The sequence below is a fragment of the Callorhinus ursinus genome, unplaced genomic scaffold, assembly GCF_003265705.2.
Source record: "Callorhinus ursinus isolate GAN/ISIS: 27379988/994484 unplaced genomic scaffold, GSC_fseal_2.0 scaffold17, whole genome shotgun sequence".
Lineage (NCBI taxonomy): Eukaryota > Metazoa > Chordata > Mammalia > Carnivora > Otariidae > Callorhinus > Callorhinus ursinus.
Genome location: NW_027397079.1, coordinates 40,522,057 through 40,538,506, shown reverse-complemented (window position 1 = coordinate 40,538,506; position 16,450 = coordinate 40,522,057). Strand labels below are relative to the sequence as shown.

The 16,450-nt window shown below is 40.6% G+C and overlaps 2 protein-coding genes across 2 annotated transcripts in view; one reads left to right on the top strand and one right to left on the bottom strand.

Annotated features, from left to right (window-relative positions):
- The window catches only part of PSD3 (pleckstrin and Sec7 domain containing 3), a 706,817-nt gene that overhangs the window by 672,989 nt on the left and 17,378 nt on the right, over nucleotides 1-16,450 (bottom strand). The window lies entirely within an intron of this gene.
- Nucleotides 11,897-12,175, top strand: LOC112834614 (thymosin beta-4-like). The gene has a single exon (XM_073902654.1). It carries the CDS (start codon nucleotides 11,947-11,949, stop codon nucleotides 12,079-12,081), a length of 135 nt encoding a protein of 44 aa, XP_073758755.1. The 5' UTR covers nucleotides 11,897-11,946; the 3' UTR covers nucleotides 12,082-12,175.

Below are 16,450 nucleotides of genomic sequence, written 5' to 3'. Positions count from 1 at the left end.
TGACTTGAGGATAAATACCTGCAGGGACTTCCCTGCTTCTGATACCCTCTCTCTCTGCTGCACCATTTTACCCCCCAGGCCCAACCCCCTCGGCGCCTGCTGCATCATTCCTATCAGCATATGATCATGTTCTCCTATTTCCCAACATTTAAAAAAATCCTTCCCTGACCTTAAATTCCTTATCAGCTACCAACTCCATTCTTATGCTCTTTCTCACAATCAGAACTTATAAAAAATTTCTACAAAGGCTCTTGACTTCCTTATTTACCTACAATTTTCTCTTCAGTCCACTCAATGTTTCATCTACATTATACCACACTATCTTAAAACACTACTCTGAGCTTCATATTCATATATTTGACTTCCTAGTTGATATCTTAAATTTAACTTATCTAAAACTAAACTCTTGATTCCCTACCATCCCCATTTTTATTATAAAAATGTAAAATAAAATATGAAAATAAATTATCTCTTCACAAGAGGTTTATTAATGACAAAGAGAAAATGTAACTTTACTGGCATCAATAACCTTAATCAAGTAAAGTTAATCAGGAATAATGTGACAAACAGATAGTTGTGACCCTTGAAAGGACACTCTGAGAGGATATATTACTTCTGTGGTTGTTACAGCACTGCAGCTGGTCTTAAGGGTTAACTTGCTTCAAGTTAACGCACTCCTTGCTTGCTGACTTAAGGCCCTTCACCAGAACTAATTTACTTTCTTTGAGATTTGCAGAACACTGGCCTTGGGGAATGAAGGACCAGAAGTTTTCCAGGCCGTAGAGGGTAACAAGTCTGTCTGAAGCTCCCATAGCTTTCTGGTTAGCCCAGCGATCTTTTAGCAAAATGTTTTTCTTTTTTAAGGTCACACAAATGACTTCACTGGCCTCCCTTTGCACATCTGTAGACCTTGTCCTCCTTTGCAGAAAGAACAGAGTACTCTTGCACAACCCCTGGGTGCCAAGGAACCAGACCCTCTTGCACAGTCCCCAAGCACTGAGATAACACTGCAGCTAACATCGAGTCTTCCCGTAATCAGGAAACGTCACAGACCACTGCACTCCCTTAACTGATTAAACCCCTTTAAAAAACCCTGGGCCAGGCAGAAACCCCGGGTAGGCCTTTGACAAGAGTCTGCCTTCTCCCCAGGTGGCTGGCCTCCTGAATAAAGCTCACATTCCTTTCCAGTCAAAACCTGTCTCTTGAGTATTGGCCTTTAGAGCAACAGGCAGCTGAACTTGGGTTTCCGTAACATGGTTTTCCAGTCAAAAATGTATAAACTGAATCTAATCATAAGGAAACATCTGACAAACCTAGATTGAGGGACATTTTACAAAATAAAGGGCCTATATATTTTTTAAATGTGAGGTGATAAAAAAATGAGTCAAGACAGGAAATGATCCAGATTTAAAGAGACTAAAGGAAAAAAAAAGATAAAAAAAATAAAGAGACTAAAGACATTACACAAACACCTGCTAAATGCAAGTGTGGTCCTCGATTGGATCCTGGACCAGAAAGCAAGAATTATTTTTCTTTAGCTATAAAAGATATTAGTGAGATATTTGGTGACATTCGAATGAGCTATGAAGTGTAGATAATGGTGTGTAAGTATTATACACTTACAATACTTATAATATTATATAGGCATTAGTTATATCCCGATTTTGATCATTGTATTATGGGTATGAAAGAGGATGAATTTGTTTGTAGGAAATACACATTTATTGGAGTAAATGGCATCATGTCTATAAATTATTTTCAAATATTTGTATATTTGTAATATATGTATTGTATTGCAATATATGTATTTTTTATTAAAATACATACACATTCATCCATATATACATACAGAAAATGATAAAGCACAAGGGGTATGTTATCAACATTTGGGGAATCTGATAGAGTGTATACAGAAATTTTTTGTATTATTTTTGCAATTCTTCTGTAAGTCAATTATTCCTAATTACAATGTTTTACATACACACAAGTAGAACAAATAGTGTAATAAATTCCTAGGTGCTTATCATCTGGCTTCAATTTTTACCAGCTCACGGCTAACCTTGTTCCATCCTTACCTGCACCTACATGTTCCTCATTTGTATAGTGCTTTAGTCCTATGCCATATTTACAAACACTATTTCATTTTGAGCCTCACAGAAATCCTATAAGAGGAAGGGCAGGAATTATCCTCTCCATTCAGTAGATGAAGCAGTTGAGACAGAGAGAAGGTTAGGAAATGTTCCTTTGTTCATCCAGTTAGCTAGCGACAACTTTAGGACCCAAAGGCTTTCTGGCTTGGGCTCATTGCTCATCTCACCACATAACATTATTCTAAAATAGTAATAGCGAAAACCCCAGCATAGTGGGATCTCCAGGAGTTTCCTCTTCCTTCCTGAGCCTGCCACCATCTTCAACTAACCAGCCCAAGATCTCTGAGGTCCATAAAGATGCCAGGAACTCCACCACCTCTGAATCCTCCACAGCCCAAATGCTACGCTCTGGATGAAGACTATTCTTTTTTTTTTTTTTTTAAGATTTTATTTATTTATTTGACAGCGAGAGAGAGAGAGAAAGAATGCACAAGCAGGGGGAGTGGGAGAGGGAGAACCAGGCTTCCCGCCGAGCAGGGAGCCCGATGCGGGGCTTGATCCCAGGACCCTAGGATCATGACCTGAGCCGAAGGCAGATGCTTAACCAACTGAGCCACCCAGGTGCCCCTGGATAAAGACTATTCTATCTCTCTCTTCACCTCTACCTTGCCTGGGAGCACTTCTTCATTCTTTTCTCAGAACCCTGACATCTGTTTGCACAGGCTTTTACTGTAAAGTTTTCACTTTATGGTACAGTTAGGTATTATACATCTGTGTCTCCAGCTAAAAGTGAACTCACTTTTATGAGTGAGTGAGTGAAAAATTTTCACTTTTATGAGTGAAAATATGGTGAGTCCATATTTTCAGCAATTAGGATCTTGGCCTCTCAAATTAGTAATCTGGAGTCAGTTTAACAAAGGGACTATTTAAAAAATGTGAGCAGGGTTTAAGAAAATGAAAGAAATCAGACAATATATTCTCCCTTCCCTTCTCTCACTTCCCCCTACCCCCTTATTTACCAGCCCTAGAGCTGACCAGTTACTGGAATCCTTTTGGACTCAGAACCAGAGAAAGCCGTATGGACACAGCTGCTGACAGATGCACTTCACAGGTGCAGCTGGCACCAACGGGAAGCCGGAAGGTAAAGGAGCCCATTGGTAAGGGTCAGTCTCCCAGGGCACAGAACGGGGAGGAGAAGGCAGAAAGTGGGACAGATGGAGAATCTTTGCATCCCAAGCAGGTGGCAAAGTACCCAGCATATAGTTGGTGCACAGAAATATTTTTTATTGAATTGCTGAATCTTAGATATTGCTCATTGATATATCCTAGAAATATAGAAAACATTTTTTAGCATTGCTACAGCATATTTAACACAGTTTAAACCAGAGAAATACCAAACATATCATCAAAGTTTCAAGTGTTATGTTGTCATAATGAAGTTAAATTTCTAAACCCAAACATAAAACTAATTGGTTTAAGAATGTTATAGCCAAGGTACAGTATTGTATGACTTTGAAGTTGTAATTCTTCCCTAAGTGGATTCAGTTAAAGATTTTATATATCTCTATTAGAAAAATAGATTTTTTTTGTTCTACCTTTCTTGCCCAAATACTGAAGCTCCTCTGGCTGTTTAATAATTAAAATACCACGAAACTCAGGCGTCATGGCAAGCGCTGAAGCCGATGATAAACACACACAAATGTATCAGTCACGCCACCTCTGAAGGCCCTTGAGAGCTGGCCCGGGAACTCTCTGCAGTGCCTGCCAACATTCCAGAACGGGCACTGCTGGTTCTCCAGCTTCCCAAAGTCAGATTCTCTGCTTATTCTCAAAAGAGAATATTGCTTTTATAAATATGTCTGCTGGGTGCTGCAACATGAAACACTTAGCTCAGCGTGGCTCAATCCCTTAAGCACCTGACTCTTGGTTTCTGCTCAGGTCATGATCTCAAGGTCCTGAGATCGAGCCCCGCTTCCAGGTCCCTGCTCAGCAGGGAGTCTGCTTGAGGGTCTTTTCCTCCGCCCCTCCCCCCACACTCTCTCAAAATAAATAATTAAAAAAAAAAAAACTTGCTTCAAAGGCCACTCAGTACTCATTTCTCTAATTGATCTATTTAACAAAAACACCCCGAAGTGTTTGAATCCCACACCAGGACTCCTTGAATATCTATAATTAATGAAGTGGCTTCATTAAGAGGTTGTGGCTCCAATAACAAATTTACCGTTGACCACTAATTTGCTGGAAATTAACGATGTAAGCCCTTAGTCTCAAAGAGTGGTCGTTCCAGGATTGGTGCCCGTTGTCCAGGTGTGATTAATAGTACCCCTTCTTTTCTCAAAAGTGCTCTGATTTGGTCAATAAATTATGTGGCCACCCTACTTAAAGGCCCGTCCTCTGTCTAATCTTCAAGATGACAGCATTCTTCAACACAGCAGTTGTGGTATCTCTGCTGTCATGGGGCCCTCGTTGCTGTAGTGTGTTAATTCCCTGTGGGTGCTGTAACACATCCCCACAGACTGGATGGCTTTACCCAGCAGACATTTTATTCCCTCACCATTCTGGAAGCTATGAGTCCAGAACCAAGGTGCAGGTCAGGATGCCCTCCTTGGAGGGCTCCAGGGGAGAATCCGTTCTTTGCCTCTTACAGCTTCCACTGGCTGTTCCCTGGTCTGCAGCTTCATCACTCCCCTGCTGTCTCTCCTGTGTGCATAGTCTCCCCCTGTCTCACCCTTAGCAGAGATTTGTCATTAGATCTAGGTCCCACCAAGATAACACAGGATGATCTCGTTATCTCAAATCCTTCATTTAATTACATCTGCAAAGACTTTTTTTGTTTTTTGTTTTTTGTTTTCAAATAAGGTCACATTCAGAGGTCTCAGGGATTATGACACGGACAGAACTTTTTGACCGTTCAACCCACCACTCATATTAAAGTTAAGCTTACATTTTCTTACTATATTTTTTAAAGTATGGGATTTATGGGTGATATTGTCACAGATCCCATTGAATCATTTATACGTGACATGATGGCATGTATATCTAAGAGGTCCCCATTACAGTTAAAAGCCAACTGAGGCCTGACTCCTTGGCCCCTGCCCTGAGAAATCTGCTTTCTGGTAACCCTCTTCACAGCAGATTAGTTCAACTCATTTAGAGAGTCCATCAATGGAACTACGATGAGGGGAGTGAGGCACTTGCCTCAGGCACAAAATTTAAGTATTTTGTGAGTATTACATTATTTATCTTGATGACTGAGGTTTTGGCGCCCCAATGAACTGTGTACCCGAGATGAGTGCCTCACTTGCCTCCCCCTCGGGTCTGCACCTTCAGCTACTTTCCTTTGTAAGATCAGGCATCATAGCTCCTGTGTTTGTGGCATTCTCTAATAATGAGCATATAAAAAATCTGCTCTTTCCTCTCCACCTTCAGTATTTCTCAGTTATCATAAATGACATCTTCAGTAAATAAAAATACAATACAAATGCTTTGAAGGATTAAGCTTTCCTTGGTTCCTTTCCTTCTCCCTCACCACCAGCCTGCCCCCATCTTTTCCTATTCTAAACCCCAGAGAAAAAAACCATAGACTTTCTAATATTCCCTTCTTGGAGTGTCCATCAAACAGTAAAGACCAGATTTTTTTCTGGATTGTAAAGGTACATTTAAATCAATCAATAAGAAGTTGTTGAGTGTCTTAAGTGTTCCCCCAACCCCAAACACTCAAGATTTCATGCTCCTTTCACTTTTCTTTCTACTGGAAAGCATGTATTGATATATTAATACCATCCTACCTCATTCCAACAAGTCATATTCAAAGTTATGAAGATCACAAGCCACCATTCTGAAAGGCTGGTACCATAGGCATTATCTTCCAAATTAAGCCATCAGGACTTGAGAAGCCTGGCCCAAAAGACCTCAGCCCCTGAGTCTTTACCTGAAGCTCAATTTTCTAAAATATCTCTTCTGTTAGAATTCCAAATATTCTGACCCTTCCCTCCTTCACCTTTGAGAGCTCTCAGGGCTTACAGGATATTTCCAAAAAGAGTCTTAGTCTGAATCTTTGTGCCTAAATCAGAGCACCCTTTCCACAGAAGTGCACGAGACATGTCCTTCCCAAGCAGGGAGTATGGGAGGTAGATCTAAACAGTCCCCCAAGGAGGTGGGTCTCAGGAGGGACATTCCACTCTTCAGAATTTGCTTAGCTTTAGTTTCAGAACAGGATAGAACTTCATAGCTAGTCATTTTTCTGAGCCATTACTTTTTCAGTCTCTGTTTAGACATGAGGTCAAGCCAGAACAAGGTAGCAAATTCTGTGGAGACAAGTTGATTTTGTTATGGGATGTTTATGTGGTTCCAAATATGAATGCTTAAGAAAGAAAGAGAACGTCTCATCTTGCTTTTTTTTTTTTTTCTTTTTAACCTCAAGCTCAAGTATATGAGTCTGGTGGCTACTGGCTTTCATTAATAGATTGAATCCATGTTATTCTCTTGTCAACTTGATTTGCTTACTGGTCTTTCATCTTAGTACCCTCAAAAGACACTCTTTTAAAACAACCACAAGGGCCCCTGGGTAGCTCGGTCAGTTAAACGTCTGCCTTCAGCTCAGGTCATGATCCCAGGGTCCTCGACTCAAGCCCCAGCAGGCTTCTGCTCAGTGGGGGGTCTGCTTCTCCCTTTCCTTCTGCTCCATCCCCTGCTCGTGCTCTCTCTCTCTCTCTCAAATAGATAAAATCTTTCAAAAAATAACTATAAAACTACAGCTTTAGAAGATTGTAAAGAAAAACAATGTCCCCTTTTGTGAAGCCTAAGAAACTTTGTTATAATGCAGTTGATTAAATAAACCATTGGGTTGAGAACAATTATAAAAGTATACTTACAATCTTTCAGTTTTTGCATCATTAAACTCATAGGACAGAAGGACAATCAATCAGTCAATAATTTAAGGCCTATTAAAAGTATGAGGCAATATACTGTGTTATCTATTACCATGGAGAACAGTCACTTGTAATCCAAAATCACAGATAATATTAAAAATCATATATTTATTGGCTGTTGCATGTGATGTTTGCAGATCACTATTTTTTAGTTACACTTTGGAGAAACTAGTATTAAGAGTTACATCATCTTGAGCACACACCACTGGGCAATAAAGAAAGTAACCTGAGAATTTGTGGGAAAACTAGAGGACACTTCAGTTTGAGCCTTAGAAAAAGAATAAAGAAAAAAAGGGAGGAAAAACTGAGATTGAGGGGAGGAGCAAGATGGCGGAGGGGTAGGCGACCTAAACTTCATCTGGTCCCAGGAATTCGGCTGGATAGGGATCAAACCATTCTGAACACCTACGAACTCAACAGGAGATCGAAGAAAAGAATAGCAACAACTCTCCGAACAGAAAAGCGACCACTTACTGGAAGGTAGGACGTGCGGAGAAGTGAATCTGAGGCGATATTCGGAAAGCTGGACGGCGGGGGAAGGGGACCTCCGTCCACCACTACTGGCAAGTGCGAGAGCCGCGGAGCACAAAATCGGAACTTTTAGAAGTCAGCTCCGCTGAGGGACGTCGCTCCAGTGGCTAAGCGGGGGGTGGAACCCTCACGAGACAGTGTGGTCTCAGGACCCTAGGGGTCACAGAAAGACTGGGGGTGCCTGAGTGCGGCAGAGCTCCCAGGTATCAGAGCAGGGAAGCCGGCTGCAGAGACGGAGCCGAGGCACGGGCTCTCAGCTCGGGGTCGCCATAAACCACGATCCGCGGCACAGTCAGGCCACTGCTCCTCCAGCAGGGACCCAACAAGCGGCAGATCTGGGGAGACTCTCCTTCTTCCCCCAGAAGGAGCGGCGCAGGAGTGCACCACAGGTATCTGCTGGGTTTCGAGACTCCACACCGAGTCGGGTGCCAGAGATAGAAATGCTCGGTCACAGGGTCACAGGCCGGGTGAGCACAGAGTGCAGCTGGAGACCGGGGAGATGGGAGTGATTGACTGCTTTTCTCTTGGGGCGCACTGAGGAGTGGGGCCCTAAGTTCTCGGCTCCTCTGCGGCAGAGATTGGGAGGCCACCATTTTCACTCCCGTCACCCAAAGCTGTGCAGAAAGCTTGCAGGGAACAAAAGCTCCCGAGAGCAAACCCGAGCAGATTACGTAGCCCGGACCCAACAAGGGCGGGGCAATTCTGCCTCCGGCAAAGACATTTGGGAACCACGGCAACAGGTCCCTCCCCCAGAAGATCAGCAGGAACAGCCAGCCAAGACCAAGTTTACCGATCAATGAGAACTGCAGAACTCCAGCACCAGGGGAAGACTGCACATAGAATTCATGGCTTTTTTCCCATGATTCTTTAGTCTTTCAAAGCTAATTTTTTGAATTTTCTTTTTCTTTTTTTTTGAATTTTTCTTTTCCCCCTTTTCAACCAACATCTTGTCAATCCCTTTTTAAAAAATCTTTTTTATTTTTCATTTTTAGAGTCATATTCTATCCCTTCATAGTAGTTAACCTTATTTTTGGTATATATATGTAAATTGTTTTCTCTTTAAAATTTTGGGATACAGTTTCTTCTAACAGACCAAAATATACCCTAAATCTCTAATGTATGGCTTTGTTCTAGTCTCCTGCCTAATCACATTATCTCCCCTTTTTTTGTTTTTTTTTAACTTATCTTCTTTCTTTTTTCAAACAACTTCTTATCTTATCAATTCCTTTTATAAAATCTTTTATAATTTTCATCTTTGCATTCATATTCCATCCCTTCATTGTATTTACTCTCATTTTTGTACATATATAAGCTTTCCTTTCTTTAAAATTTTGGGAAGCAGTTTCTTCGAACAGACCAAAATACGCCCAAAATCTAGTGTGTGGCACTGATCTATTCACCAGACTGATCATATTTGATCATATTCTTTTTTTTATCTTTTTCTTTTCCTTTTTTTCCCCCTTTTCCTTTCTTTCCCTTTCTTTTCCCCTGGTTTCAGGTCTCTTCTGATTTGTTTAGTGTATATTTTTCTGGGATCATTGTTACCCTGTTAGCATTTTGTTCTCTCATTCATCTATTCTCCTCTGGACAAAATGACAAGATGGAAAAAATCACCTCAAAAAAAAAAGAACAAGAGGCAGTACCGACTGCCAGGGACCTAACCAATACAGACATTAGTAAGGTGTTGGAACTAGAGTTCAGAATGACGATTATAAAGATACTAGCTGGGCTTGAAAAAAAGCATGGAAGATATTAGAGAAACTCTTTCTGGAGAAATAAAAGAATTAAAATCTAACCAAGTCGGAATCAAAAAGGCTATTAATGAGGTGCAATCAAAAATGGAGGCTCTAACTGCTACGATAAATGAGGCAGAAGAGAGAATTAGTGGTATAGAAGACCAAATGATGGAAAATAAGGAAACAGAGAAAAAGAGAGATAAACAACTACTGGATCATGAGGGCAGAATTTGTGAGATAACTGAAAACATAAGATGAAACAATATTAGAATACTTGGGATCCCAGAAGAAGAAGAAAGAGAGAGGGGCAGAAGGCATATTGAAACAAATTATAGCAGAGAACTTCCTTAATTTGGGGAAGGAAAAAGGCATCAAAATCCAGGAGGCACAGAGAACCTCTCTCAAAATCAATAAAAATAGGTCAACACCCCGACATCTAATAGTAAAACTTACAGGTCTCAGAGACAAAGAGAAAATCCTGAAAGCAGCTCGAGAGAAGAGATTTGTAACCTACAATGGTAGAAACATTAGATTGGCAACAGACCTATCCACAGAGACCTGGCAGGCCAAAACGGATTGGCATGATATATTCAGGGCACTAAATGAGAAAAATATGCAGCCAAGAATACTATATCCAGCTAGGCTGTCATTGAAAATAGAAGGAGAGATAAAAAGCTTCCAGGACAAACAAAAACTAAAGGAATTTGCAAACATGAAACCAGCCCTACAAGAAATATTGAAAGAGGTCCTCTAAGCAAAGAGAGAGCCTAAAAGTAACACAGACAATATAGAGTAACAGTCACCTTACAGGCAATACAATGGCACTAAATTCATATCTTTCAATAGTTACCCTGAATGTAAATGGGCTTAATGCCCCAATCAAAAGACACAGGGTATCAGACTGGATAAAAAAACAAAACCCATCAATATGCTGCCTGCAAGAGACTCATTTTAGACCCAAAGACACCCCCAGATTGAGAGTGAGGGGGTGGAAAACCATTTACCATGCTAATGGACACCAAAAGAAAGCTGGGGTGGCAATCCTTATATCAGACAAATTAGATTTTAAAGCAAAGACTGTAATAAGAGATGAGGAAGGACACTATATCCTACTTAAAGGGTCTATCCAACAAGAAGATCTAACAATTATAAATATCTATGCCCCTAACATGGGAGCAGCCAATTATATAGGCAAATTAATAACAAAAGCAAAGAAACACATCGACAACAATACAGTAATAGTAGGGGACTTGAACACCGTCTCACTGAAATGGACAGATCATCTAAGCAAAAGATCAACAAGGAAATAAAGACTTTAAATGACACACTGGACTAAATGGACTTCACAGATATATTCAGAATATTTCATCCCAAAGCAACAGAATACACATTCTTCTCTAGTGCACATGGAACGTGCTCCAGAACAGATCACATCCTAGGTCACAAATCAGGTCTCAACTGGTACCAAAAGATAGGTATCATTCCCTGCATATTTTCGGGCCACAATGCTTTGAAACTAGAACTCAGTCACAAGAGGAAAGTCGGAAAGAACTCAAATACATGGAGGCTAAAGAGCATCCTATTAAAGAACGAATGGGTCAACCAAGAAATTAAAGAAGAATTTAAAAAGTTCACGGAAACCAATGAAAATGAAAACACAAGTGTTCAAAATCTTTGGGATGCAGCAAAGGCAGTCCTAAGAGGAAATTAGACAGCAATACAAGCCTTTCTCAAGAAGCAAGAAAGGTCTCAAATACACAACCTAACCCTACACCTAAAGGAGCTGAAGAAAGAACAGCAAATAAAGCCTAAACCCAGAAGGGGAAGAGAAATAACAAAGATCAGAGCAGAAATCAATGAAATAGAAACCAAAAGAATAGTAGAACAGATCAACGAAACTAGGAGCTACTTCTCTGAAAGAATTAATAAGATTGATAAACCCCTGGTCAGGCTTATCAAAAAGAAAAGAGAAAGGACCCAAATAAATAAAATCATGAATGAAAAAGAAGAGATCCCAACCAACACAAAAGAAATACAAACAATTATAAGAACATATTATGAACAACTATAATGCCAGCAAATTAGATAATCCAGAAGAAATGGATGCATTCCTAGAGATGTATCAACTACCAAAACTGAACCAGGAAGAAATAGAAAACCTGAACAGACCTATAATCACTAAGGAAATTGAAGCAGTCATCAAAAGTCTCCCAAAAAACAAGAGCCCAGGGCCAGATGGCTTTCCAGGGGAATTCTTACAAACATTTAAAGAAGAATTAATATCTATTCTTCTGAAACTCTTCCAAAAAATAGAAATGGAAGGAGAATTTCCAAACTCATTTTATGAGGCCACCATTACCTTGATCCCCAAACCAGACAAACCCCCAAGAAAAAGGAGAATTACAGATCAATATCCCTGATGAACATGGATGCAAAAATTCTCACCAAAATACTAGCCAATAGGATCCAACAGTACATTAAAAGGATTATTCACCACGACCAAGTGGGATTTATTCCTGGGCTGCAAGTTTGGTTCAACATCTGCAAATCAGTGTGATACAATATATTAATAAAAGAAAGAACAAGAGATTCGGCGGCGGCCACTGAGCAGACCGGACTTCACTTGCATGCGCACCTTGCTCCGCTTCCTCTGCAACCATGTCTGACAAACCCGATATGGCTGAGATTGAGAAATTCAATAAGTCGAAATTGAAGAAGACAGAAACTCAAGAGAAAAATCCACTGCCTTCAAAAGAAACGATTGAACAGGAGAAGCAAGCAGGCGAATCGTAATGAGGCATGCGCCGCCGATATGCACTGTACATTCCACAAGCATTGCCTTCTTATTTTACTTCTTTTAGCTGTTTAACTTTGTAAGATGCAAAGTGGTTGGATAAGTTTAAGTGACTGTGCTACCCCTTTTCACATCAAAGAATCGAGAACTACTGACAACGAAGACGCTTGCCTCTCCCATCTGCCTGTCTGGCTGGCAGGGAAGGAAAAGAACTTGCATGTTGGTGAAGGAAGAAGCTGGGTGGGACAACAGTGAAATCGAGAGTAAAAACCGAGCTGGTCCAGGGTGTCCTGCAGGCTATAAAATGCAGTTTAATCAGAGTGCCATTTTTTTTTGTTCAAATGATTTTAATTATTGGAATGCACAATTTTTTTACTATGCAATAAACAGTTTTAAAACCTGAAAAAAAAAAGAAAGGACAGAAACCATATGATCCTCTCAATAGATGCAGAAAAGGCATTTGACAAAGTACAGCATCCTTTCTTGATCAAAACTCTTCAGGGTATAGGGAGAGAGGTTGCATACCTCAATATCATAAAAGCCATCTATGAAAAACCCACAGTGAATATCATTCTCAATGGGGAAAAAACTGAGAGCTTTCCCTCTAAGGTCAGGAACACGGTAGGGATGTCCACTATCACCACTGCTATTGAACATAGTATTAGAAATCCTAGCCACAGCAATCAGACAACTAAAAGAAACTAAAGGCATCCTAATTGGCAAAGAATAAGTCTCACTCTCACTCTTTGCAGATGACATGGTAGTTTATGTGGAAAACCCAAAGACTCCACCCCAAAACTGCTAGAACTCATACAGGAATTCAGTAAAGTGGCAGAATATAAAATCAATGCACAGAAATCAGTGGCATTCCTATACACCAACAAGACAGAAGAAAGGGAAATTAAGTAGTCAATCCCATTTACAATTGCACCCAAAACCATAAGATACCTAGGAATAAATCTACCCAAAGAGGCAAAGGATCTGTACTCAGAAAACTATAAAATACTCAGAAAGAAGTTGAGGAAGACACAAAGAAATGGAAAAACGTTTCATGCTCATGGATTGGAAGAACAAACATTGTGAAGATGTCAATGCTCCCTAGAGCAGTCTACACATTTAATGCAATCCCTATCAAAATACCATCCACTTTTTTCAAAGAAATGGAACAAATAATCCTAAAATTTGTATGGAACCGGAAAAGACCCTGAATAGCCAGAGGAATGTTGAAAAAGAAAAGCAAAGCTGGTGGCATCACAATTCCGGACTTCCAGCTCTATTACAAAGCTGTAGTCCTCAAGACAGTCTGGTACTGGCACAAAAACAGACACACAGATCAATGGAACAGAATAGAGAGCCCAGAAATGGACTCTCAACTCTATGGTCAACTCATCTTCAACAAAACAGGAAAGAATGTCCAATGGAAAAAAGACAGTCTCTTCAACAAATGGTGTTGGGAAAATTGGACAGCCACATGCGGAAGAATGAAACTGGACCACTTCCTTACACCACACAAAAAATAGACTCAAAATGGTTGAAGACCTAAATGTGAAACAGGAGTCCATCAAAATCCTAAGGGAGAACACAGGCAGCAACCTCTTCGACCTCAGCTGCAGCAACTTCTTCCTAGAAACACCACCAAAGGCAAGGGAAGCAAAAGCAAAAATGAACTATTGGGACTTCATCAAGATAAAAAGTTTTTCACAGCAAAAGAAACAGTCCACAAAACCAAAAGACAACCGACAGAATGGGAGAAGATATTTGCAAATGATAGATAAAGGGCTAGTATCCAAAATCTATAAAGAACTTATCAAACTCAACACCCAAAGAACAAATGATCCAATCAAGAAAGGGGCAGAAGACACGAACAGACATTTCTGCAAAGAAGACATCCAAATGGCCAACAGACAAGTGAAAAAGTGCTCAACATTGCTCGGCATCAGGGAAACCCAAATCAAAACCTCAATGAGATACCACCTCGCACCAGTCAGAATGGCTAAAATTAACAAGTCAGAAAATGACAGATGTTGGCGGGGATGCGGAGAAAGGGGAACCCTCCTACACTGTTGGTGGGAATGCAAACTGGTGGAGCCACTCTGGAAAACAGTATGGAGGTTCCTCAAAAAGTTGAAAATAGAGCTACCCTATGACCCAGCAATTGCACTACTGGGTCTTTACCCCAGAGATACAAATGTAGTGATCCGAAGGGGTACGTGCACCCCAATGTTTATAGCAGCAATGTCCACAATAGCCAAACTATGGAAAGAGCCAAGATGTCCATCGACAGATGAATGGATAAAGAAGATGTGGTATATATATATACAATGGAATATTATGCAGCCATCAAATGGAATGAAATCTTGCCATTTTTGATGGCGTGGATGGACCTGGAGAGTACTATGCTGAGCGAAATAAGTCAATCAGAGAAAGACATGTATCATATGATCTCACTCAATGAGGAATTCTTAATCTCAGGAAACAAACTGAGTGTTCCTGGAGTGGAGGGGGGGTGGGAGAGGTGGGGTGGCTGGGTGATAGACATTGGGGAGGGTATTGCTATGGTGAGCGCTGTGAATTGTGTAAGACTGTTGAATCACAGACCTGTACCTCTGAAACAGATCATACATTATATGTTAAAAAAAAAGAGGAAGATAGTAGGAAGGGAAAAATGAAGCAGGGGACTCTGGAGGGGCAGACGAACCATGAGAGACTATGGACTGAGAAACAAACTGAGGGTTCTAGAGGAGAGGGTGTGAGGGATGGGTTAGCCTGGTGATGGGTATTAAAGAGGGCACATTCTGCGTGGAGCACTGGGTGTTATGCACAAACAATGAATCATGGAACACTACATCAAAAACTAATGGTGTAATGTATGGTGATTAACATAACAATAAAAAATTTAAAGGAAAAAAAGGGCAAGTATTGAATGGAGCACTGAGTGTTATATGCAAACAATGAATCATGGAACACTACGTCAAAAATAATGATGCAATGTATGGTGATTATCATTACATAATAAAATAAAATAAAATAAAAGTGAGACTGAATAAGCTGGAAAATATAATTGAGACTAGATCTATTCTAGTCATAGTTATAAAATAAAAGGATTGTGGGGCACCTGGGTGGCTTGGTCAGCTAAGCGTCTGACGTTTGGTTTCAGCTCATGTCATGATCTCAGGGTCATGGGATGGAGCCCCTCGTCGGGCTCCATGCTCAGCCTAGAGTCTACTTGTCCCTCTCCCTCTGCTCCTCTCTCTGCTCAAGCTCACTCTCTCAAATAAATAAATGAATAAATAAAATCTTAAAAAGAAAAGAAAATAATTGTTTCTCATGTGCAGCTGGGCAACCAGTTCATGACTTTATAGTCATTTTCTATATTAGAAGAGGAAGGGGTGGTAAAAGGGAGAGATAAAGGAGGTAGGACAAAAGGGTTCAAAAATGAAGAGCCGGAAAGAGGCAAAGGCTAAAAGCACTTCCCTGACTCTCTTTGCCTCTCCCTGGTGGCAATTTTACACTGAAAGTTGAGGCAGATCAGAGAGAACATGCTTGACAATCATAACCAAATGCAATGTTGTTGATCTGTTTCCCCATGTTTTCCCTTAAGATTACTTTGCTAACGTAGAACCAGATTTAAACAACAGCGATTGCATAGCTCTTTTAGACTCAGGCTGCATGTTGCAGGACACCAAATGTTTGGAAAGAAAAATATTTAGGCACTTCTGCTACTGTGCATGTTTAATACTCAAAGCTATTCCACTGTTCTTCATCAGCCTTTGTACAACAGTCGTCAGAGCTAACAGTCCCATAAGAGTGCAGTCCTCGTGCACTGTGGAGCTTTTCTTCCTCCTGCGGCATGCATCTCCCAGCCTCTGTGGATAGGCATCCACAGCCACAGCTGTGGCTCAATTAAGGCTGTGCCATCTTTGCTTGCCTTTTGTATAGTGTGTGAGTTGTGCTTGCTAGAGCTCCTCGAGCTCTTCTCTCTTGGGACTTTAAAAAAAGTTGAACTATCGCATAGGGAATATTCAAAGAAAAGACTCGTGGTCTTCAAAAACCATAAATACTTAAACTTTTTTAAAAAGTGAGGCAAAGCCAATAAAAACACATTGTGGGGCACTCTTGCATTTGTTCTTTGAATAGCGACTAAGGGAATTTGATTTGTGTTTGAATTCCAAAGGTAAAATTACTAGAGAAAGACACTTGCTTTGGCTGTAGGAGCATGTCCTGGTTTAATCCTGTCACTGGGGCAGATGACCATTAATTACATATTGTGATGTCAAATCAGCCAACAGGATTGAAAATGTAATTGGACTGCTGATGAGACGGGTTTTGTGTATAAATGGATCCAGCCTGAGCAATAGTCATCTGAAG

What these genes read in the sequence shown, in the direction of transcription:
- LOC112834614 (XM_073902654.1), top strand. Translation starts at nt 11,947, where the DNA reads ATGTCTGACAAACCCGATATGGCTGAGATTGAGAAATTCAATAAGTCG.